The following is a 24,470-nucleotide window of genomic DNA, read 5'->3' on the forward strand; positions in this document are numbered from 1 at the left end:
ACAGTTCAAGTAACTTTCGAATAGCTACTGGAATAAAGCATAGAAGTATAAAGTCTTTAATAAAGGAGGCGCTTTATGTCAAGCTCCCACTTTGGTCAGGCTGCCACCTATCTTTGAAAAAGAAAAAACGCTTACCAGAATTGAAAGGTTTGTTAAAAGTACAGAAAAACTACTGTGAATATTCCAGGGTATGTGATTGCAATACACATATATCATGTTCAATGCCTTATTAAAAAGAGAGGTCATAATCTTTAAGCACCACCTCCTCATAAGCAGTAATCTTTCTGTCTGCTTTGAAAAGGCAAAAGCGGTGTCACACACTTTGCACATTTAATGATTGAGAATATAAAAAGATTCCAAATGAATAGTCTAGCAAGACTACAAAAGGGCAAACTACTAGGGCAGAACATATTAAGGAAATGACTCACAGATTTTGTACTTTTAGAAGTCTTATCCTGGAGGATCAATTCATTATAGCTCCTGTTACAATAGGGTTAAGGATTGTGACCTCCTTCTGAGCCTAGGATCTCATCTTGCATCACGGGTATGCCAGACCAACACGGAACTACTTACTGACCTCACTGTTGCTCTGTATTTCTCCTCCTTGCCCCAAGCTAAGTGGATCTCCTTGCCTCCTTCTCTTAACCTGGCAGAACCACTTTCAAGACATTCCCAACTCCTTAAGACAATCAGTTTGGACTACATTTATGCCATGATCAAGTAAGACAGATGAAAGAAAAATTCCTGATATCTGAAACTCGCAGACATTAATGAAAAGCTAGTATTTTTCCCTAAACACTGTACCCCAAACTGGGGGTTAGCAATTACTACCACTGAGTGCTTCTGATCAAGAGAATCTTGTCACTTATCTCAAAGTATGAATGACAAAGTATGAATACAATTGCAGATGAGCTTGGACTTACGTCTTATATTTAAATATGCTAATTTCCTTTGTCACTTTGAGTTGTAAACTTCTTTTCAAACATGAATTAATTTACCTGCATTTTCTTTCTTTCTAACACAGAAGATGAAGCTTGCTTCCCTGACAGTCCATCCACCACCTTGGGAGTTCCATCCAGTGTGGGAGACCGACTAACCCAAGGCTCTTCGGGGAGATGGATCTTTGAAATTTAGAGACAAAAAGTGGCAGGGAGGAAGGGGAAATATGAAGACACATGCAAAAGTGTAAAGTGAAAATGATATTAAATTCAAATGGAGCATAGACAGTGGGATTGCGTCCACCCTCAGCAAGTTTGTGAATAACACTAAACTGAGTAGTACAATTTACATGCTTCAGGGAAGGGATGCCATCCCGAGTGACCTTGACAGGCCTGAGGACTGGGCCTATGTGAACTTCATGAAGTCTGACAAGTCCAAGTGCAAGGTCCTGCACCTGGGTCGGGGCAAGCCCCGGGATCAATACAGGCTGGGGGATGAAGGGATTGAGAGCAGCCCTGCGGAGAAGGACTTGGGGCTACTGCTGGATGAAAAACTGGATGTGAGCCATCAATGTGAGCTCGCAGGCCAGAAAGCCAATTCCATCCTGGGCTGCATCAAAGGAAGTGTTGTCGCGGTTGAGACAGACAAAATGACAAAACAACAAAACTTTGTAAAAGCAAGCTAGTGCAAAAGCCTTTACTGCTCTCTTTCTCTGTTCCTTTATACTCTCTTCCCCCTTAGCTTCCCCACGTGTCTCTTTCTTATTGGTTCAAAGTTGTTATGCTGTCTTATCATTGGTTAACATTTGCACAGTCCATCACAACTCAGCTCCTCTGCCAAAAGGACACGTACGCCTTGTCTTGCGGTCGACACTGCCTCAGTGTTTATCTTGTTTATCTTGCAGTTCTTCTTGTTCCTGTTTGTTCTCTCATGGGTAGACTGGAATCTTCTCAAGGTCAAAGCCATCCCGTCCAGGGGCCTCAGTCCAGCTGAGGTCCCCCACAAAGTGTGGCCAGCAGGTCGAGGGAGCCGATTCTGCCCCTCTCCTCCGCTCTGGTGTCCCCCCATCTGGAATCCTGTGTGCAGTTCTGGGGTCCCCAGTACAAGAAAGACATGGACCTGTTAAAGCAGGTCCAGAGGAGGCCCACAAAAATGGTCAGAGGGCTGGAACACCTCTCCTATGGTAAAAGGCAGAGAGTTGGGGTTGTTCAGCCTGGAGAAGAGAAGGCTCTGGGAAGACCTTATTGTGCCCTAAAAGTATGATCATTTATTGGCTGTCATACTTCCTAGTCAGACTCATGATTTCCTTCTTTTTGTTTGGAAGAAAAAAACAGCAAGGCAGCTTCATCTTCAAATATCTGTTACAGAGGAGTATGAGTGGCTTAATGATCACGTCTCTACGACTTACGTAAGCTTTGAGAGGTTATATCCCACTTAAGCCTACAAAGCTAAAAGGTTTCTCTCTTTTGAGGTGCAAGCCTGTATAGCACTTTCTTTATAACAAATCTGGTTTGAGCAGTTACAGTTCCTTTTGCTGCTCATTCCTCCCCGTCAATGCAATTTACTGTCTCAAACAAAGCAAACGGGGGTTTTGGTTTTCTGTGGTTTGGTTTTGTTTTTTTTAAACCACTAATATTCACAGTGAAACAAAACCAAGGACAAAAATTTCTAGCAGCAAAACTAGTTTTGAAGAAACAGAAACCTGGAATTTCACCTTTAGTATTTATGTTATTTGCTTTGCAAAAGTAATCATATTTCCAATGCTTGTGATATGTGTTTGGGATTCATTCCCATATTGAATGAATTTCCAAATTAATCCTTGGGATTAATTTCACTCATGTAAAACAAAAATAGCTTGGATTTATAATTGATGTTGGACTCAAATTCTTACACTTGCATGGCTTGAGAACAAAGTGTTACGCTGTTCAGATGCCCTTGAAATTTGATTATATGAACAAACAGCAAAGGCAGAAATTGACAGTCTTAGTATTATTTTTATGAAATGCAAAATTAAACTCGAACACTACCTGTACGAAAATAAACTACATAAATACAATTCCTCTCAGCTAACTTCAAGCATCCACAACAGAGGTCTCTCTGTCAGAATTAACAGCCCAGAGTTTAGGCAGCAGTTCAGAGACCAAAAAGGTATCTCCTTTGAAATGATATGAATCTACTGAATACAGAAGATAGCTCTTCACTGTCCACAGAGTACCTACAGGGATTGCCATGGGCAGAACCCCACATCATAAGCACCTACATCTAGTCAAAAGAATTCCACCTTTAGTCTCATTTAAAACTTGCAGTCTTTTCCTGCTTATTTTCTTAACATTCACATAATCTCGCAAGATTACTTACTTCAGGTTGCTTTCTGACAGAAGGAGTAAATGATGATTTCTGAGATCCTAGCCTGTTTCTCCTGTCAGAAGCAGCTGCCAGATCAGGAAACTCCTCAGCATCCTAAACAAATAAATCAGAAGATCATTTCATAAGAACTATCAAGACCATATTCTCAAAACTGATTTTCCTACATTCAAATGATTTTCTCCCTGCTTATCAATTATTCATCATAATTTGTTTCACTGTACAAAAATTCAGAACCCATGTGCAGTGCCACCAATTCTAACCAGCACTACAATGGTTAAGTCATCTATGCAGCAGCTAATTCAGGGCTGAAAGAGCTTACAAGAGAAATGCTTCCAACACTAGCTTGTTATTGCTGTCAGCTGATACAAATAATTAGAGGTAAATGGCTCCTAAAGGAGTGTATTTCAGATCATTTAACAGCCTCGCAAACAACTTCCCTCTTCTTCCAGTACAGTCTCCAGCTGTGCAATACTGCCTTAAACATGCAAGTGGTGAAGAACAAAAAGGGCAGGCAAAAGGGTAGTAACTCTTGACTACAGTATGGAAATAAATAGATAAATCACTCAAGTGATTATGTAGGTTTAGACACAAAAGTAAATTTTATTAGCAGAATATACATTATCTGGACTCCAGATTAACTAAGTGCAGACAGGCTGAAGCTTGCTCTACACTGGTCACCTTATATCCGCTATCTCAATCATAATGATCCTGATCCACTAGCGTGGTTTTCATTCAGTTGCTTCTCCTCCCACTTTCCAAGAGGCCTTTTTAGCAGTGATACAATACTACTGAACACACCAACACTTCTTCTGCAGCCCAAAAGACTTCATTTGAACAGCCCAAGCTAGGAAGCTCTAGCATAAGGACAGATGCACCTCATTCAATGAACTATTTTTAAAGAAGCTTGGAAGTATGCCAAAAGACAACTGCAAGAAAGGGAAAAATGTTTCACAAACATACTCTTCCAGCTTAGGGACATCTTGAACCACAGGCAGTACCTTCCATTTAAATAGCCCTCACTAGAATAAATTTTTATTTCAGTCTGTCCAATCACTTCTTGAATTCATATAAATTTCTGGCATTTGCAACATCCTGTAGCAACATGAGTAATTAAAATCTACCACTCAGTGTGGAGTTAAACCTCCTTATATTTGCTCTTAGCTCATCACCTGTAAGAACCAGACGACATCAAACAAAATTAGGATCAAATAATTTCTTTATTTCCTTGTCACTTCTGATTCCCACTTCGCCATCTATTTTACAGACTGAGAAGACCTAGTTTATTCAGTCTTGCCTCCCACAGAAATTGCTTCATACCTTTGATTATTTTTGAAGCCTTTTGTCTACCTTTTTTAGTTCGAGTATGTATATTTTTTTTAAGGAGTGGGGGAAACACAAGAAAACAAAATCCATGCTATATTCAGATCAGACACATGCTGGATTTATGTATGGTCACAATCCACTTTGTTTTCTATTTTCCTAATAATTCCCAGCACTGTTTGCGTGTTTGACCAGTACTACTAGCACTGACCTGGTTATCGATAGCAGCTTCAATTTTTTTCCCCTCAGGGAAAATACCTAACTTGGCGCCTATCACTATGTATGGAAAACCAGGATTGCTTTTCCCCAACTGTATCCATTTATGCTCATTAACAATGTCTATTTATGAGTGACTTTTATAAAACTAGTAAGCAATCCAATACATTGCTCCAGTGAGCTGCTGCACATAGCAGAACCTTCTTAAATCTCCTGGGTGCCCAGAAGTTGTGTGTGTATGAACCTTTCATGCTTTTCTATTTCAAGAGCATCATACAAGCGTCTCACCTATTTTTCAAACTGATGAGCCCACAAGCATTCCCCGTAAATCAGGAGGGTCTGAATGCTCTCCCCCACTGCCACAACAGATCCTGCATCCACATCACAGATTTCGCTGCAATGCCTATGTCCTGTTCTGTGATTCTATGCCATTTTATTCCCATTTTTGTCTTCAGTAGTACCATTACCTTCCTACTATTTTCCATGACTCCTGTCATTCTCTTTCTGTTTAGATGGTAAGTCATTCACCGGTCAGACATTCTATGGCAGCATATAGTAAAAACGGGGATGTTCTCATGAGGTAAAGAACCTGCAGATCTTTAATTCTACCCATAATTCTCTAGCAAAGAGGTCTGCAAACAGTCATTTCTTGTGCTGCTCCAGGACAATGAACCACACAATGAAAAGAATGTGTAGCCACAGTTCCACTCCATGTTTCATGTTAAAATGTACAGAACAGAAGTCAGCCAGGAAGGCTTCTTTATGCTGTCATTTCAGAGACTGAAAATTATGTACACTAGATCAAACATATAAATCAACACATGTACGTAGTGCTGTACAATATTGGGCTTTCAATGAAGCACGGTTAAACCATGGACCATACAACAATTCTCTAATGTGGGAGAGTAAAGCCTTCGTGATACTGATACACAAAAGTATCAAAATACTAATATGCATATTACAGCTATATGAATTTGAAAAAAACCTGGAATTAACAATCAGGAATGTAGGCAGTAACAACTGTGTTACATAGAAATTGCTTCCAGATGTGAGATGGGTAGAATTTTAATACCAGTACCACATTCTTTAAAATTGTGGCACACTATGGTACCCAGTATATTCCCTGTCCCTTGTGCACTTTGCTTTCTGCAACAGTTATTACAGAATATTTTTAATTTAGGAAATTTGACTTTTATTGTTATGTGTTAATATCCAGACTCTCAAATGCATCATTCCAGTTTTGCTCCTAAGTCTCTTCTGCACTCCTCTGTGCTCACTGAATACGTGGTAAGTCAAAAGGCACAACTGTTCCCTACCAGTAACTTCTGACAAACATCTCAACTGAAACGGACCTGAACCAATATTCTCTACAAATGGGATGTGAACTTAAATTTGTACAAAGCTGTGTTAACATCTGGTCTTCCAATACACTCATAACACTTAAAAGAAAAATAACAAAACCCTCTTCACTATACCTCAATCCTTGGTGGTTCCTGTACTTTAGTAGGTTCATTTTGAGGTTTCTCTACATCAGTGTGTGACTTTGGTTTTTTCTTCTTTTTCTTCTTTTTTTTCTTCTTTTCTGACCCTTCTTCAGGCTCAGTTTCACTAGCATCATTTTTTGTTTCTGACTGCTGAAAAAAATCACAAGGCGTGACCATCAGAAATTGATTTATTTCAATACCACCTACCAAAACAAATGCAAGTGACCACACTTAAGCAACTAAAGGGTATCTTAATCAATCCAGGCTAGGACATTAAGTGGACAAGGAAAATGCAAGATCTCTTAGAAATTCAGAGCTACTGCAAAAACTCTTCATTTGAACCACATTGCATGGTTATCAGAATGTATCAGGACTACTGAGATTTCAATAGGAAATATCCACCGAAATAAGGCAAGAGTTCCATGTTTCATGTCTCATTCTGAGGGTCAGGAATTTGAAAAAAGTCCAGCCTAAAAGTTGGAAGTTCGTGTTGCTGGAGTAGCACTGTCTTTTTGACATCTTGTTATACTTTTCCACTACAAGAGAAGAAAAATTCTAATAAGGACAAGGTAACTTTATATTACTTCTTACAAGCTACATTAGAAGTGGACACTGTACAGAGCCTAGGAAAAAAATGGCAATGACTCACATCAAGAGACACAATCACACAGTGACAGGAATTAGTTTAGAGCAGACAATTCTCAAGTACCTTTGCTTCACTATCCTGCTTCCCTTTGTCTCTGGAAAGACCTTCAGATGCTGGTGATGACACAATTTTCTTTGGGGGCTGTGAAAGTACCATAGCCCAAGACACATGTGGCTGAGCAGAGCCATCTGCAGGTGTTTCAGGAAATGCCGCTGGGAAAAAAAGTGATATACAAAGATGTCTCAAAAATATTTCTCAAGTATTCAAAAGAAAAAGGATCTGCAATGAATTAATCAACGACTAGCAAATACAGAGTAGCACCATATTCCTTCAGAGGAAGGACTGAAATAAGACACTCACACAATTAATTTCTCCAGAAAGCTTTCTAGAATTTTAACTACTCTATATATTGTCCAGCACTATATACATGCATTTAGCCCAATTAAATTATAATTGGAAATCTATACTGTGTCATACTAACTACATACAAATAATTCCATGCTAATTTTCTAAGTTACTTTTCTTTAAAATAATGAACTTCTGCTATATTTATACGCAAAATTCCTTAAAAATTTATCTCAGTAATACAGTTTTCACATACAAGGCCACATCAGTATTTTCTACTTCCTAAAAACTTTCCAGTTTTATAGACATATGTACCAGCTGAAAGACTTCCTAATGTGCCTCAGTGTACAGGAATTTCACCCACTACCACTCAGAAGTATCAATGTTTTGAAAGAACTCACAATTAATTTTGTAAGTATTCTTAACGCACAGCAAATACAGAACGAAATCTAAATTTTTCTTTAAGAATGAGAAAAACTTTCATTGAACAACTAAATAGCATTATGGGTTTACATGGCAAGGTTTTGGTAGTGGGGGGAAGCTGCTTTGGTGGCCTCTGTGGGAAGATGGACACTGCCAGCCCCAGCCAGCTCCAAAACAGATCCACTGCCAGACACAGCTGAGCCCATCAGCAATGCTGGTGGCGTCTATGTGATAACATATTTAAGAAAGGGTAAAAAACACTGTGCAGGAGTTGAGAGGGAAGCGTAAGAAAAAATGTCAGAGGAACAACCCTGCAGACACCAAGGTCAGTGAAGGAGGAGAGGGAAGAAGTGCTCTGGGCACAGCAGCAGAGACTCCCCTGCAGCCCCTGGAGAAGACCGTGGGGGAGGAGCAGGCTGTCCACCTGCAGCCCTGCAAAAGAAGGAGCAGCAGAGAGGAGCTGTTATGAACTGACCACAACCCCCATCCCCCTGTGCCACTTGGGGCAGGAAGAGGTAGAAGAGTCGGGAATGAAGGAGTAAAGATGACCCTGGGAAGAAGAGAGGGTGGCAGGAAAGTGTTTTTAGTTTTGTTTTTGTTTCTCACCATCCTACCCTATTTTTAATTGGCAACAAATTAATCTTTGCCAAGTCAAGTCTGCTTTGCCCGTGATGGTCAACTGGTGAGTAATCTCCCTGTCCTTATCTTGACCCACAAGCTTTTAAATCTTGTTTTCTCCCCTATCCTGCTGAGGAGGGAGAGAGAGAAGGCAGCTGGGTAGGAGTCTGCCCACCAGCCAAGATCAACCCACCAAAAACTGCCACTTTATTCTGGGGGATAGGAACCAAGGACAGTGTTTAAGGAGAAAACGTTATCAGATGACTTTAAAGCTTCTGGAATAACTTTATCTTTGGAGGGCCCCTCAACGCACTTCAGCAGGTTAACCTGTCCTTTCTGAATCCTTACTGAAGTTAGTGGGAAGGTAAGGACTGAACTGTCCAGACTGGTGTGCGTCTGTGTATACACAGAAATCCAGTGAGAGGCACTGTCCTGGTTTCAGCTGGGATAGAGTTAATTTTCTTTCTAGTAGCTGGTATAGTGTTAAGTCTTGGATTTAGTATGAGAATAATGTTGATAGCACACTGATGTTTTTAGTTGTTGCTAAGTAGTGTTTATACCAAGCCAAGGATTTTTCAGCTTCTCATGCCCAGACAGCAAGAAGGCTGGAGGGGCACAAGGGGTTGGGAGGGGACACAGCCAGGACAGCCGACCCAAACTGGCCAATGGGGTATTCCATACCATGTGACGTCACGCCCAGTATATAAACTGGGGGGAGCTGGCTGGGGAAGGGTAGATGACTGCTTCGGACCTAACTGGGCGTCGGTCAGCAAGTGGTGAGCAACTGCATTGTGCATCACTTTTTTTGTATATTCCAATTCTTTTACTGTTGTCATTTTATTATTGTTATTATTATCATTATTATTTTCGTCCTTTCTGTCCTATTGAACTGTTCTTATCACAACCCACGAGTTTTACTTTTTTTTCGCCCTGATTTTCTCCCCCATCCCACTGGGTTGAGGGCGAAGTGAGCGAGCGGCTGCATGGTGCTTAGTTGCTGGCTGGGTTTAAACCATGACAGGCACTTAAGACAATTCAATGCATAATGCATGTGAAGCCTCCAAGACAAAGTCCTGCTGAACAGAACCTTTTTTCAGTTCTGGATGTAAGTATTTCAATTAAATTTAAGTACTCACTTGAAACAAGCCACTTGATAGTTTGTGGCAATTTAAAAAAAAAAAAAGAAAAAGAAAAAGAAAAAGAAGTTCTGCATCCCCACAGCCAGACAACAGGTAAACAAAAAAAGGGGATATTTCAGCATCACAGTTCTCCATAACAATCCTTCCTTAACAGACTTGACAGAAATAACATATGCCACAGAGTAATTTTTAGGTACATACTAGACTCGAGACTGCCAGCTATTTAAAACAAATCCGCTTATCAAGATGGATCAAGTCTCTACCTCTCATTTATTCTTGAAAAAAATCTGAAAATGACTCAACAGACTTCCAATTATCAATATGCATTACTTTCTCTCCTCTTAAACAACCTGGGAGGCAACTACAGCAACATTTGCCCTTGAGCATGAATGAAACAGAGAAGGAAGATAATCCCAGTTTTTATCTGCTGATGAAATCTATAAGAAAGAATGAGCTGTAAGTGGTCATCTCATTTGGAAGAAACTGATACAGCTTTATTTGTTTGGTTTTTTCCTTTCGTAATGAGCTTGCTGTTTAATTCCTTTGTTACTTTACACATCAACAGCTCCTCAGAACACCTTAGTTTTCCAAAGTGATGAGATGCAAGCAGTTGAAATACAGGCAAATAATTTGTCTGGAGCACTTACCTCTACCATCAAATGAAGAGGGAATTAAGGTGGCTACTGTTTCATCTAAAGTTTTTGATGAAGCTTTGCTTTCTGCAGAAGTATCTTTCTGTAAAATAGACAGTCAGGTATCACAAAAGTAGGATTAAAATCACTGACCTAAACAAAGCTAAACATAAAAAACCCCATAACTTAAAAAATCCTCAACCCACGCACAGATAAAAATGTAGGGAATTTTGTTGCTTTTTTTAGTGGAACCACCATTTCAACCCTATAGCATTACAAAATATAAGCAGATGCCCCTGCACTGCTGTGCAAGCAAGATGATGCCTTCTTACATTTTAGGAAAGCATGCAAACAATGATTCTAAGAACGAACAAGAAAAGGTTTTAACGTTCCAAGTACGTTAAAAACAAAGTCCATCATCAAACTCAAACTAGCAATGAAAAAGGAAACTCAGATGACAGCAGAAAGGTCTTTTTTTCCATCACAGGCAGTTTTCCACTCAGAGGCAATGGAAATATTATGCTGTTTGGATCCTTCAAAAATATTAATCTTTAATCACTGTTGAAAACTCTGATTCAATATATGTAACATACTGCTGAATGTGTCAGTATTGTACTTATCAACAAATAGGGAACCAAGAAAATCGAGAAGAATAAAGTTAAATGCTTACGCCTTAACAATATTTTTTCCTCCTTCTGGAATTCAGCTTCTCATTTTTATTCTTCAGCACAAAGCAATTAAGTACAATACTCCAAACTTTTTTTTTTTTTTGAATCTGTTAAAACTATTGGATAAGTGACTGCCTACCTATCATTTCCAGGCAAGACAGAAAACAAGAAGCTATTAAGAAACCTCAGGAACATATGCGCTCTGTATAGGCAAGCTAGAAGTCTAGACCTTAGCAGTACCAATCTAAATTCAAACCATACTTAGCTTTCCCCTATCTACTGGCAGCACAGACAAGGAAAGAATAGTGAGAAAGGCTAAAAGAGCAGACATCAACCACTGACACCACCATCTAAAAAAGAACCATAAAACCTCTACCTCCAAAACTCCTTGCTTGCAAGGTACTTAAACAGGTCTTAAACTACCGTACTGAATGAAAAATACTTGCATTCAGAAATGCCTGAACTTTAGACAAGTTTTATTTTTACGAGTTCTGCAACATGAAAGCATCAGCTAACCTCCGTATTCAACAAAAGAGACATCTGTGGTTGACTAAGGCATGCAATGTTACTTTCCGCTGCACATATTGGTCCACTTTTATGCTGTACATTCAATATGTCACTGCTTCCCAAACTCTGTGACTTGTGGAAATCCAGAATGGTAGCTTCAAATGTGGGTACAGGAAGAGACTCTGGTTTTGGAGTTTGAGTTGACTTCTTGTTTGTAGTTTTATTGAACCTGTCTGAATAAAGCATGTGAAGTCTAAATAATTAAACTTGCTTATGATCATTTCTAGGTATGTTTTATAGTACACCTGTTGACATAACTACAGTAATCATCACAAGAACTATTGCTACACATAGCTCATATTAAAAAAACAACCTACCAATTATAACCAATGTGCATACACAACACTGACTCAACATGCAACTGTAAATTCAGATGCTTGCTTAGGAAATTTTTCGTATCAGTTTACAAGAATTTGTTCAATCAGCAAAAAGACCTAAGTCACCACGCCTCGTCAAAAAGTCACACAGGAAAGAAATCCTGTTTCTTAATTATTCTAGATTTAGAAACATGGTCACAAACTGAAGGATATAGCACAGTCAACCATTTTATGTCTATTCGATGTGCTTCTAACCAAATGACACATTTGTACCTGGCTTCACAGAATCTCTGCTGCATGCGGAGGTCTGGAACGAAGTCCTGTTCACAATTCTGACAGAAGAGTCATCTCCATCATGCCTTTTCTTGTCTAATTTTTTCTCACCCTCTTTTGATCTCCTCTGCTGCAAGTATTTGTGACATTTAGTTGATTTTACTTGAACTTTGTAAAGTCATCAAGTTTGCCTTAACTTGAGTTACAGTTAAGTACCTCTGCATCTGGAGCTTGACTATCAAGTTAATACAACATAAGTAGTTAGTATACCATAACCACAAATAACCAATAAAAACAGGACCAGCCAGTTAGAGATTTGTTATTTAATTTTATCTACCTTGTTAACTGTGCCATGTTTAGCACATATTATAGCCCAGGCAAGAGGGATTATATTCCATATGTTTCTAGACAACTGTACTTTTAAGATCTCATTATCAGAGCATTTCCAATAGTTTAAAATTGTTTGGTCTTAAATCATCCAGTCTTATCTTCTAAAACTGAGTTTCTTCTAGAACAGGGCTAAAATCTTAAAAGCATTCCAATATTTTGTCTAAACTACATATTATGGGCAAAACTAGGCAATACAACATCCAAAGCACTTCGAGCAGACAGAAAGTAATTAGAAAAAATACACCTATATGATCCCAATAAAGGAAACACATTCACCTATACTGTCGAGTCCTGAAAGCCTTGTGATTCTTGCAAGAAACAGCTTGGCAGAGCTGGGCTCAGGTATCAGTAGGGCAGGCAAGGAACATGCACTAGGCTTGCGTCTACGCAAAGTATAATGTATTGACCTAGACGAGTGGCTTAACTCCTTCTGATTACAGAACGCTGGACTAAATTCAAAGTACATCTGGCAGCAACATTATTTTCCTGGGTGGGAGGCCAAGGCATTTTCTGACCTCCAAAGCTAAATTATTAAAGCTTTAGGAGATGTGATCAAATTAATGCAAGCTGCAAAGATCAATCATTTCTCTTCAAGCTCACAAAAAAATAAACGATGGGGAACAATGACAAAAAGACTGTCAAACAGTACACAGCTCAGCCCAAGCCCCTACAAAGACCACAGAACTCCTCCCGGAAGCTAAACTATGTTTCTTCATATTACATCACCTGTGCTAACACTAAGCTAATAATCTCCCCAGACAGCTTCAGTGTTTAATTTTTCTCTTAGCAAGAAAACCACTAATTTTAGGTCTCTAGCCTTTGTTATCTTATGTCTAGTAAGGCATGCTTAGGACCTGATCTTACAACTTCCTCTACACAGGCTTGACCACAGTGAAGTTACCAGGTCTCTGCCTAGGGAGTAAGGTCCACCAGAAGGATGTGACTGGAGAACAGATTACTTGAACCTGTTGGAAACAACAACAGCCTTACAAATACAAGGGACACAATGTCTAACCACAGAGGGAAATGAGTTAATAATACATTTGATTTTTTTCCCCCTGATTTTTATATTTTGAGGAGTTTGTCTATTTTTTGTTTGAAAATATTATCCAAGTTTCAGGAAGTTTATTCCCAAACAGGCACACACAAAAAGATGACAGATGTTTACCAAACATCTGTTTTACTTTTGACCGAAAGAGAACATTTCTAACATGAACGTTTCTTCCCTCTCCACACCAATACAAGTTCCTACTCTCTTGTGGATTGTTTTCTACCTGTGGCAGGTCCCAGAAATCCTTCAACAACAGATGTGGTCTCATCACTTATCAGCCACATAGCTGACTACAGCCACCAGGTCTCTCTTAACTCTGGTTCACAGAAGCTGCCATGGGGCTCAAAAAAAAGCCCTTCCCGCCTCCCCCCAAGCCCAAATAGTGAACAAAGGAAAGAATAGTTCACAAATGAATGGTCTTTTTTTTTCCCCCAGATGCTGCTTTCTGAGGAAAAAGAATTGAATTCCCCTCATGTTCCAAAAACGCTGCTTGAAAAACTGTATAAATTTGAACTGTGGAATTCCATGAACTTTTTTGAAATCTGAAGTTGGGCATGCTCTTTAAATGCCATTCATTATCACTACAAGAACAGAGAGTGATTATTTACTTTTAAAAATGAACCAAACATATAAAAAGATTGATTTAAAATAAAAATTTAATTTTAATTTTAAAAAAACCATGTATTTGCTCACCTTTGAAAGATTCTTACTCTCTTGTCTGATTGGATACGTTTGCTCAGCAGATTCACTGACTGTTCCTGAACCATTACAGTGTGTTGAGTTGTTAGAATGATATTGTGAGCCAGCTACAGGATATACATTTGAAATGACATCAGGTGAGTAAGAGCAGCTGGAGTATTCACGGAAGGCAGGATCTCCCAGAACACTATGTGATGGACATTGAGAAAGAGATGAGAAGTCATCCCAGGGCAAATCTTCAGCATATACTTGTTGCCTAGATAAACACATCATTCCCTGGCTGAAGAATTTGTTTAACAAGAAAGCCATATTTCAAAAAAGAACTGTTCCATGTTACTTCAATTAAGTATTTACTCTCTCTCATAGACTGCTTTAAAAATAATTAATTTTGTTTTGGGAAAACATGCAGTTTAGCAAATATTTTAAAACACAGATGTTATCTGTTTCCAAGTTTCAAAGCTAGTCTGCTTTGCAGTTATAGTCCTAATTTCTGTTTAAGGTTATCAAGATTCTTCGTACTTATTTTCTGTAGGCTTTTTCTTGTGAAACAAACAAAAAGCACAGTATAACTACATGATACACATTAAATACTTGACTGCAAAAATACAAACATTAAAGAGTAAAACCTGTCTTAAAATGCTGTAATAACAAAGTAGAAGTACAGCATCTCATGGGGTATAAGACATGTATGAACTACAACACAGAAGTATAAGATAATCATTAACTGACCTGCATTTAACCATCACAGTTTATGAAAACATAACATGTGTGGGGCATGCCTTTTTCCTTCAAATCTATACTCAAGGTTCCCTTCCAACTTCCTCCCACACTTTGTACAGAAACTATATGCCACGATCCAAATTTGATTAGGGAGAAAGGAAATTTCCCAGCTTAAGAAAGTTGCATTTAGTTTTTAAAGCTGTTCACCATGAAGTGGCCAATGTCTGAATCTTGGCTATATAATAAAAAACGGAGAAACTTTCCCATCAGAACAAGAGACTTCAGGTAACACGTTTCTTACTGCCTGTTGCAATTCTGATAGACTGTAGTCAAAAGAACTCTTACAATCATAGTTTACACTCAGAGAAGGAAAGTAACAAATAAGAGTCAAAAAAAATTAGTATGGCTCAGTCCTAACAAGGCAAAACATTCATCAGAATATTGCTGCTGTCTGCCTTTTTTTTTTTTTTTTTTTAATGCTAATGCTGTGTTTTTTCTAATGCATAGATTAGGCCGTACTCACCTCAATGTTAAATTTCTATTACAAATCAAAATGGGTTGAAAATACTGAGATTTCCTGTAGGATAAAATGAAGGCCTACAATGAATGTGTTTGCTAAGGCTCTAACTGAACTTGTTAGGACGCGCCAATAACTTTGCAGTAATTGCAGTCAATCCAATGCTTAGAGTTCTGAGAAGCTGGAAAGCAACTAGAGAACTACGTAACATCACAAGACTCAATTATTTCCTATCCTACTATGTAGGTTTTTTTCTAGCTTGCTCTGGGATTAACAATACTTTTACAAGTCTATCACGAATATCTTTTTTTTCAGGCCTTATTAGAAAAAACCTTTTAGAAACCCGTAGCATTCTTACTAAAACCACCTTTCTGGGGATGCACGGGTTCTGGAGAGGACATCCAGGAAGAGCCCCATACATTATTTAAATGTTTTACAGCACAAGAAACCTTCTTGGAGGATCTTCCTCTTCCTTTTATATGACTATATTTACCCCAGACTTGTCATAACACAACCATTCTTTCACCGGAGGACTGGATTCAGCTCCTTCCAGAGCACAAACAAGCCATTACAGGCAACAAATCCTCCTTAATGCTCTGTAACAATACAGGCGATTGGGAGCAAGAGAAAAAGGTACCAGATATATGCCCAAATAACATAAATGCAAAAACCTAAATCATGAAGACAATGCACAAGCATTTCTAGTTAGAATATTAATGTATCAGAGCTTTGACTTGACAAGAGTATTCAACGTCTGAAACTGGAGGGTTAAAATCCCGCCGCCCCCCCCCCCCCCCAAAATTTCAGAAAATATACATACTTATCCAGAGATGGTTCCTGAACAAATGGGTAGCATGTAGTTAAGTACTTAGGAAAGACACATGCTTCTGAGGGTTCTGACCATGCCACGGTTACCGCCGCATGTTTTGGAACAAATGGTTTGACCTCTGCTGACAACTTGATGCCCTGAGAAACAAAACGGTTTTTGGCTACATGCATTTGGAGATTAATGTTGTAAGTGAAAAATACTCATCCTTGTGCGTTTAACTGTCATCAAAGTGTTAGTTCTAACAAAACATGCAAAACAATAAAGCTCACCAAAAGACAATGGAGGAAAGAGGGAGAAATAAAACCAAGGCATTCTAACAGAAATGCAAATGCTCTGGAAAGTTACTTAATAACCACATTTATCATTAAATACTCACAAAGGTCAGTTACGGAGAGAACAGAGGCTTGCTTAACACAAGGTGCAGTAAACTCTAATATACAAAGTCTTACTTTAGATTGGAACAATATAAGCTAAAACTCATAACATACACTAGCACTACCATAAAATCAGACTCTGGAAGCATGTAACAATAATGGCTTTGTGTATGTCTATATTTTAAGGTAGTCTGTCTGAATGAATAATTATATAGCCTTCTCATTTCTGGCACAACACAAATCTATTAAGATGGATTTTCCATTTGTTCTGAATTACCATCCACTTAAACTGTATATGTATATATGGAAGGACACTGAAATAAGACTTGAAGTATTTACTGCCATTACAGCGTTACACAGCTTCACTCACCCTAATACATGCCACAAGTCATTCCTATAGCTGACTGGTTTTTGGGGTAACTGACACACTACATGAAAACTGGGATTTTTTCACTTGTCGAAGCAAACTTCAATAACTGAGTAACACACAAGGCTTTTGAAAATATTTGAACAGTAATTTCAATGCTTATAAGCATATAAACTGGACTCGCTGCATCCTCTAGTAGCTCTGCAGTCACTTGTACCATAAACATTTGAAGAGCTCCGGCAGCCTAAAGTAAATTACAAATAACTGCAAACTCTTCTGTTTCTGAATTTACCACGCAGATCCAAACTCACAATGAACATCCGCTGTAACAGTGACAAATAAAACGTGAAACAGGCACAGCTGAGAACACTAATATATGAGAAACGCATAAGCTTGGGAGATAATTAAGGCAGAGCATTGTTGAACAACTATTGCGAATACCTCATTCACTAAACACGTATTGTACCACAGGAGGCAACTGTGACTGCAGGCTCATCGCTAACTTTAAAGACCCCCGGGCCTGACCAGGAAGTTAAGTCCCTGTGCAATGCAACGCCACCGTCACCGGTCAGAGTTTGCGCACCCATCTTTAAAGCGACCGGGATGCCCAGCGGTCCTTGCAGCAGACTCTCCACTCTGAGCAGGACGGGGTTTTCACACTTGAGCTCCCTGAAAGCGATGATGGCGCTTCCCCCTCCCGAGTGCTGGGAAGTCACTCGCCGTGCACCAACCCGAGCTGCCCCCGCCCCGGTCTTGCCCCCCCAGAAGGGCTCCGCTCCGCTCCTCTCCGCTGCCCTGAATCAAGGGCTGACTCAAGGCGCGGGGCGCCTCACCCGCCCCGCCGCGCCCCGCCGGAGGGGCCCCACGCAGCCGCCCCTGCGCGGGTAGGCCCCGGCCGTCGGCTGAGAGAAAGGCAGCCGGCCGCGGGCCCCGGGGTGGCTGCGGGCCGAGGCGGGCCGCCCGCCGCTCCCGCGCCGGGCGGGGGAGGCGGCTCCGCACCGCCGTTAGGCAGCAGGCCGGGAGGACTCGGAGGGGGGCCGGGGGGGGGGGGAGCGGGGGACTGCGCGGAGCTGCCGCCGCCCTTACCTCGCCGCCTCGGCCCGAGGGAGGCTGCCCCTCCGCTGACATGGCGCGGGCGGGCCGCCGCCCCCCGCTTCCCTGCCACCTCGGGCTCGGCGCAGCGGCGCACCGCGATGACGTCGCCGCCGAGGGAAGGGGGCGGCCGCGGCGGGTCGGTCCCGCCCTCGCCGCCCAGGCGCGGCTGGGTGGGGAGAAGGGCGGTCGCGACCGGCGCCGTCCCGGCCCGGCGGCTAGGAGCCGGAGAAGGCAGCGAGCCCTGCCACCGCGAGCGGCCCCGGCCCAGCAGCTGAGGGAAGAGGTACAGACAGCGCCGGGGGCTTGGCCCTGCCCGAGGGCCGATGGCCGCTCCCCCGGAGAAGGGCCAGGAGAGCATAAAGGTCGGCACTTGCAGGCGACAGCTCAGCAGAAAGCCTTTTAAGGACCACCAGTGGCAGCGGGGCATCAAAAGACAACACCCAGGACACTGGTGCTGAAGCCCTGAGGAAAAGCACGGCTTCAGCACAGCTCAGCAAGATTCTTGGCGATGGTTCTTCTAATGAAGGCATCTGCTTGACACTCGGAGAGCCCCACACTGTGGGATAGGCATATAAAGTCTTGCACTTCAGCACTGAGAGCCTGTTACAGACCATTTGACCACCACTGAATACAGACATCTCTAGCAACTTTAGAGGAAAGACCACAGGGGTTATTTTCCTCACCAGATGTGGCAGGTTACTTACCTCTGTCCATCATCGTAACGGCCTTAATCACAAGCACGCATTACACTGGGAGAGCCTGTACTTCGTCAGTTAAGCTACACACAGACCTTCCTGTTGTTGTTGGTCTTCAAAGTCCTACACAAGCTCTAATGCTAGCTTGCATTTGAAATGAACAAGACACAACCACTGGTACTATACAGAGTTACCCAAACACCAAATATACTGAAGCACCTTTTTAAAAAAATCTGATCATGTGGCTGCTAGTATAGTGTCCCAAGAGGCCACAGTGACCATTTTGATGCAATCTGTTACTCGTCAGATCAAGTCCATCCAGCAGCTTACCTTTGCTGGCACACAGCTTCCTAAGAAAGGACTGAGCAGATTTTCACTGTTAGCCCTGACCTTCCATATGGTGAGGAAACTGAGTTCACACTGTCCTACAACCAGCAGCTGCTTTTGTTGGATGAAATACACTCAGCTTACTTTGACAACACTTCTGCCTACACAGAGTACAAGCTACCTTCCCAGAAAAAACAGAAAGCAAGAAAGGAAGTGCAGGCTAAAACCCCAGGCCAAAAAGTTCACAGCAGGAAGATAAATTGGTACTAACAAAGTAAATGAAACAAGCATAAAAATATCTCCATGAAATATTAAGTACTGCTTAATACCTTAAGACAGGTTTATACGAAGTCATCACTGAATACCCTCCTGTCCTGGTTTCAGCTGGGATAGAGTTAACTGTCTTCCTAGTAGCTGGTACAGTGCTATGTTTTGAGTTCAGTATGCGAAGAATGTTGATAACACTGATGTTTTCAGTTGTTGCTCAGTAGTGTTTAGACTAATGTCAAGGATTTTTCAGCTTCTCATGCCCAGCCAGTGAGAAAGCTGGAGGGGCACAAGAAGTTGGCACAAAACACAGCCAGGGCACCTGACCCAAACTGGCCAACGGTGTATTCCATACCATGTGACGTCCCATCCAGTATAGGAACGGGGAAGTGGGGGGCAGGGATTCGCCGCTCGGGGACTGGCTGGCTGTCGGTCAGCGGGTGGTGAGCGGTTGCACTGCGCATCATTTGTGCATTCCAGTCCTTTCATTATTGCTGTTGTCATTTTACTGGTGTTGTCATTGTCATTATTGGTTTCTTCTTTTCTGTTCTATTGGACCGTTCTTGTCTCAGCCCACGGGTTTTGCTTCTTTTCCCGATTTTCTCCCCCATCCCACTGGGTGGGGGGGAGTGAGTGGGCAGCTGCATGGTGTTTGGTTGCTGGCTGGGGTTAAACCACAACACCTGCATTGGAAGGGACCCACAGGGATCAGGTCCCAACTTCTGACTGCACATAGGGCAACCTCAAAATTAAACCATATCTTTAAGAGTGTTGTCCAAACACTTCTTTAACACCAACAGGCTTGGGACCATGACCACATCCCCACAGAGCTTGTTCCAGTGCTTGACCACCCCCTCAGTGAGTAACTTTTTCCTAACACCCAATCTGAACTTCCCCTGATGCAGCATTAAGACATTCCATTGCATCCCATCACCAGACAGGGCACCCCATGAGAAGTAGGATGACAAGTAGCCATTGCAGAATAATTAATCCCATTATAACCTACAACAACTACAGAGTCCCATAATTTGAGCATGGCAGAAGCTACTCTGAGTATTGCCTAACACTGCCAGCTTCCTTTCCCATGTTGCCTGCAGCTCCCAATTCAAATCAGGGTTAGGAACTTCAGCCTGTAGGGCAAAACAACTCTTGCAGAGAAACAAAAGAGGTTCCCCAAGTTAAAAGTACCTACTTCAGAAAAAGATTAGCATGTTAGACATGTTTTGCCTGGCAAATTAGAACTCTGGACACTTAGGTTTTATAAAGCATCAAAACCAGTTTATTTCTTTATGCCTACTACTGAACAAGTGAGGCACTGGATTTGAACATGCTACACTTCAGCAGAACAGCTGAGTGCAAAATTTACTGAACACAGGTAACAAGTGATCCTCTAGTCAGAACATGCCACACAGTTTAATTAAAGTAGTAACTTAAAAGCCAGAGGCACTTATAGTAACAGTAAAGAATATACTCATCACTCTTAGAACAAGATAGCAGCCTACTTGGAATTGCATTTGACTGAGCGTTGTTGCTGTGAATAATACAGCTCATGCACAGGTATGGATGCATGTTTTGTACATTTTAAAGTATTCACTGAATACTACCAACTTATATACACTCATATACATAGTTCCAGAAGAGTTAAGAGAAGATTTATAGACAATGGTTCATTTCTGCTCATCCTTTGGAAGAGGTCTTCTGAAGAGAAGAATATGCGGTTCTGCGGAAATAAAATTGAACACACTGTCAATCTGTCCCCTAAGTCTTCATTACAGGCATTTCTTCCATTTAAGTCTTGAACAATAGTTGAAGCTTGCTGTCAAATAATAAACAGATTAATATGGCCCCATATGTAGTATTAACAGACCAACTTTGCAGTAACCTTACAACAGTCAAACAGGTGCTTTTGAAAGTTTTTTTGAAAGATACTGGTTGGCAGTATCATAAACTTAAGACACTTGCAGGAAGGAAGTACTGGAAAAAACACAGAGTATTTTTAGTTAGTACTGGTACTAAGTCTGTCTCATGTTAGGCTATTTGATGAGCTTTGTTACTGTAACTTAGGCTAACAAACTGCTGATGCTGTGCTTGTTAGGTACATAGTGTCAAGCATCAACAAAAGCCACTTCAGTTAATGCAGCCAGCTTACATTATTATTGATCTGACTTAATTGTAAACTCCTCCAAAAAAGCCTGAAGTATCACAGGTGCCCAAGTAAGGGAAACACTGGAAGGTTACACCAACTCCTTTACCTGGTTCTTCAGAAACTTGGAACTCCACGCTGCTGCAATTCATCTATCACCAGTTACTACTGACAAGCCTGACAAAAAAGTCATCTTGAATGGCTGTTTTCAGTACATCCTAGTTGGCAGAGTTTTAGGACTTCACACCCCATTAATTGAAAGACTGGTTTTAAGTGCTGCTTTTAGTAGGCTGTATAACTACAGTTCAAACTATACTGTAGACTTTTCAGAGCATTAATACAGGACCTTGTCTACATGAGCATCTATTAAGTATTTGTACAAAAAGTAGATGTGTCAGCTTTATGATTTAAAGATATGCTGCTACACAAATTTTGGTTCAGTCACTGGGATACTAACATTATTCAAGAGCTCACAAGAAGCCTATTTCTAGAGGCAGAGGTAGGGAACAGTTTCCCATCTGGCATGTTTTGTCTACTTACTGATAGAACACACACACCAAGGGCAAGGCTTGCATTTTGCAGTTCTGGGAGCAGGATGTGAACATTTAAAATAACAGCTGTAATGTTGTCTTTGCTGACAAATGGCTAAAACAGCAAGGAGAAAAAGAGGAGTCTAAACATTCAGTAGTGAATTCCAGCTGGATTCCACAGCAGGAGTAATTACACACTACACACTTCAGTTGAGCACCAGACAGTTGACATTTTAGACTCTTCTGTTCATCTAATTCTGTTCAGATGTGCTTACCTGGCTCATGGATCATATAGTGAACCCAGCCAAGACTTTGCTGAACACCAAGTCGTCTCCACTCCTCTTCAGACATTAGATGGGATTTTGGCACTTGTTTTGAAAGTTCTCTTGGCAGCATCACGTGCCTGTAGAAGTTTAATTATTAAACACATACTGCATACACCAATGCCTGTGTACACCAGAAAACTTGCACAGACCTACATTGAAAGACAGTAAGCAAGTTCAGTTATGAATACCAGCATTCCCTATAAAGAAGCCTAGGGTGCTGACTGATAGACACCACTAATTGGATTATGAAGCAACTGTCCCAGAACCCAGTTTTAAAACCACCTTGTCTACTAAACATTACATCTGTAATGCAACTGTATATTGAAACAGTCAACCTACTTCCTAGAGGATATTAATTCCCCTGCATGCTCTAATCATGCTACTTCTGTAGAAGTATGTGTTGCTAGCAATTGGCCATCATATCAGCTATTTGAAAAATAAGGACTTCGGGCTTTTAGAATGATTGATAAAGTCACTCTCTGTATTTTGCGTTTGGTAACCAACAATATATTTTCCAGAGACGAGAGTGCTGATTTGGAAAGATGGAACACTAACACCGCTTAAGAGCCTGATCTGTCAGCTGAGGAGAAACATACAGCCTGCTCTCCACATTTGCACCTTCCTTTACCACTTAATAGAAAGCAACGCATTCAATCTTGTTTTCGAGATTGTAAGAGTCAGCTGGTAAGAGGGACCCTCAGATCTCTACACAGAGGAAGAAAAATCCCGGTTTGTAGTAGGTGCTTCCAAGTAAGGCTAGAGGACTGAACTTCAACAGTATCCGTTGCAATCCAGAACCGACTGGTGCTACAACACAGCTTTGAAAACTAGCGGATAGAGCACCGTCTCGAAAGCTTTACAAAATACATCTGTTAGTACTCTTTTGACCTGACCTTATGAACCGCCTTCAGAGCTGACGCGTTAATCAAAATGCACGCTTCGCCCACATTCACAGCTTGGATTGAGGCAGTACAAGGCCTTACTCTCGGCTGCCTAGAGCATTCCGAAGGCAAGGGGTTCGAGTTCCCCGTGTCAGCTCCTGAGGGCATCTAAGCGAGGGCGGCGGCAGGGCCCGAGGCGGCCCAGACGGCCCCAGCCCTCCTCGCTCGGGGAGGGCCGCCGCCGCCGCGCCCCGCGCCGACAGCACTAGCGCCACCGCCGGGGCGGATGGGGCCGCCCGTCCCCCGCACCCCCCCGGCTCTCGTCAGCAGGGGCCGAGCGCTCTCCGCCACCAGCCCTGCCCAAACCCAGCTCCTCCGCAGCCGCTCCGCTTCGCCCCCGCCTCCACTGCTTCCTTCACAGCGCCCGCTGGCTGGGGCTTGCGTTGCCGGCTCACCGAACGGCCGCCCGGGAAGGGCCAGCCGAGAGCAGCATCTCCATCACCGCCCCCCCCCAGCTGGTGGAAAGGTGGACAGCTACGCAGAAACCCACCACGAAGCGGCACGGCACGGCGCGGCCCCTCCCCGCGGGATGGGAGCCCCTCTGGCCCCAGGGAGGCCAGGGCCACGCTCACCGCCGCCACCGGCGGCGCTTACTCCCCGAGGGCGTCGCACAAGCCCCGGGAGAGGCGCCTGCTCAAGCCGCCCCCCTCCGAAAGGGCCGGCAGGAGCCCGTTTCCTAATGCCTCTGGCCGGCCCTCCCGCAGCCTCGTACCGGTACTCGTACTGCTCGTCAAAGTACTTGTCGGAATAGTAGATTTGCTTCTGGGCCATGGCGAGAGGCAGCGAAGGCGGCGGCAGGAGCAACGAACGGAGCAGACCAGCTCTCCTCACGGGCAACCGCGCAGACTAACCGCCCGCTCCGTTTGAATCTAACAGCTCAACTCTAATTGGCGCTGCCGGGCCAGCCAATAGCGTGCCGCGCCGCCACGCCCGTCGCGCCGGCGCGCGACGCGAACGCTCGTCCTCCCACCAATCGCGGGGAGCGTTACGTAAGGGGGCGACGGTTGGGAGAGCGGCGGGGCGGGGCTAGGGCGCGCTGCGCTGGGGCGCGGTGATTGGCCAGCCGCGGCCGGGGGCGGGCGGTTCCAGTAGTTTCTAGGTAGTACGGAGTGTTGGGAGAGGGGGGTGGGGGGAGATAAGGCGTTTGTGGCCGTTGGTGACCGGTACCCTGCCTGTGTCGTCATCTGCTTGGCGCGGCCCTTGCGGCGCTAAGCGGCTGCGGTCCCGGGTGTTCGGGGGAATCGC

At 42.5% G+C, this 24,470-nt stretch overlaps 2 protein-coding genes across 2 annotated transcripts in view; both read right to left on the reverse strand.

Annotated features, from left to right (window-relative positions):
• SECISBP2 (SECIS binding protein 2) overlaps positions 1-18,072 on the reverse strand; it is a 29,346-nt gene extending 11,274 nt beyond the window's left edge. The window contains 10 exon segments of the mRNA XM_052778868.1: positions 999-1,121; positions 3,298-3,399; positions 6,318-6,476; positions 7,036-7,184; positions 10,145-10,232; positions 11,314-11,537; positions 11,955-12,084; positions 14,089-14,350; positions 16,152-16,297; positions 17,988-18,072. Coding sequence (XP_052634828.1) covers positions 999-1,121; positions 3,298-3,399; positions 6,318-6,476; positions 7,036-7,184; positions 10,145-10,232; positions 11,314-11,537; positions 11,955-12,084; positions 14,089-14,350; positions 16,152-16,297; positions 17,988-18,029 — 1,425 coding nt within the window. The 5' untranslated portion in view covers positions 18,030-18,072.
• Positions 18,073-20,541: 2,469 nt separating this feature from the next.
• Positions 20,542-24,089, reverse strand: CKS2 (CDC28 protein kinase regulatory subunit 2). Its single transcript, XM_052778860.1, has 3 exons — positions 23,938-24,089; positions 22,234-22,361; positions 20,542-21,005 (listed from the first exon to the last, which is right to left on the reverse strand). The coding sequence occupies exons 1-3, from the start codon at positions 23,994-23,996 to the stop codon at positions 20,953-20,955; spliced, it is 240 nt and encodes a 79-aa protein (XP_052634820.1). The 5' UTR covers positions 23,997-24,089; the 3' UTR covers positions 20,542-20,952.
• Positions 24,090-24,470: the final 381 nt, after the last annotated feature.

The sequence above is a fragment of the Harpia harpyja genome, chromosome Z, assembly GCF_026419915.1.
Source record: "Harpia harpyja isolate bHarHar1 chromosome Z, bHarHar1 primary haplotype, whole genome shotgun sequence".
Taxonomy (NCBI): domain Eukaryota; kingdom Metazoa; phylum Chordata; class Aves; order Accipitriformes; family Accipitridae; genus Harpia; species Harpia harpyja.

Excerpts from the sequence above, each read along its gene's own strand:
- CKS2 (XM_052778860.1), bottom strand. The coding sequence starts at position 23,996 with ATGGCCCAGAAGCAAATCTACTATTCCGACAAGTACTTTGACGAGCAG. Across the intron at positions 22,362-23,937 it reads GACGAGCAGTACGAGTACCG|GCACGTGATGCTGCCAAGAG; the intron begins GTACGAGGCTGC and ends AAACTTCTACAG. Across the intron at positions 21,006-22,233 it reads CTATATGATCCATGAGCCAG|AACCGCATATTCTTCTCTTC; the intron begins GTAAGCACATCT and ends TTATTTCCGCAG.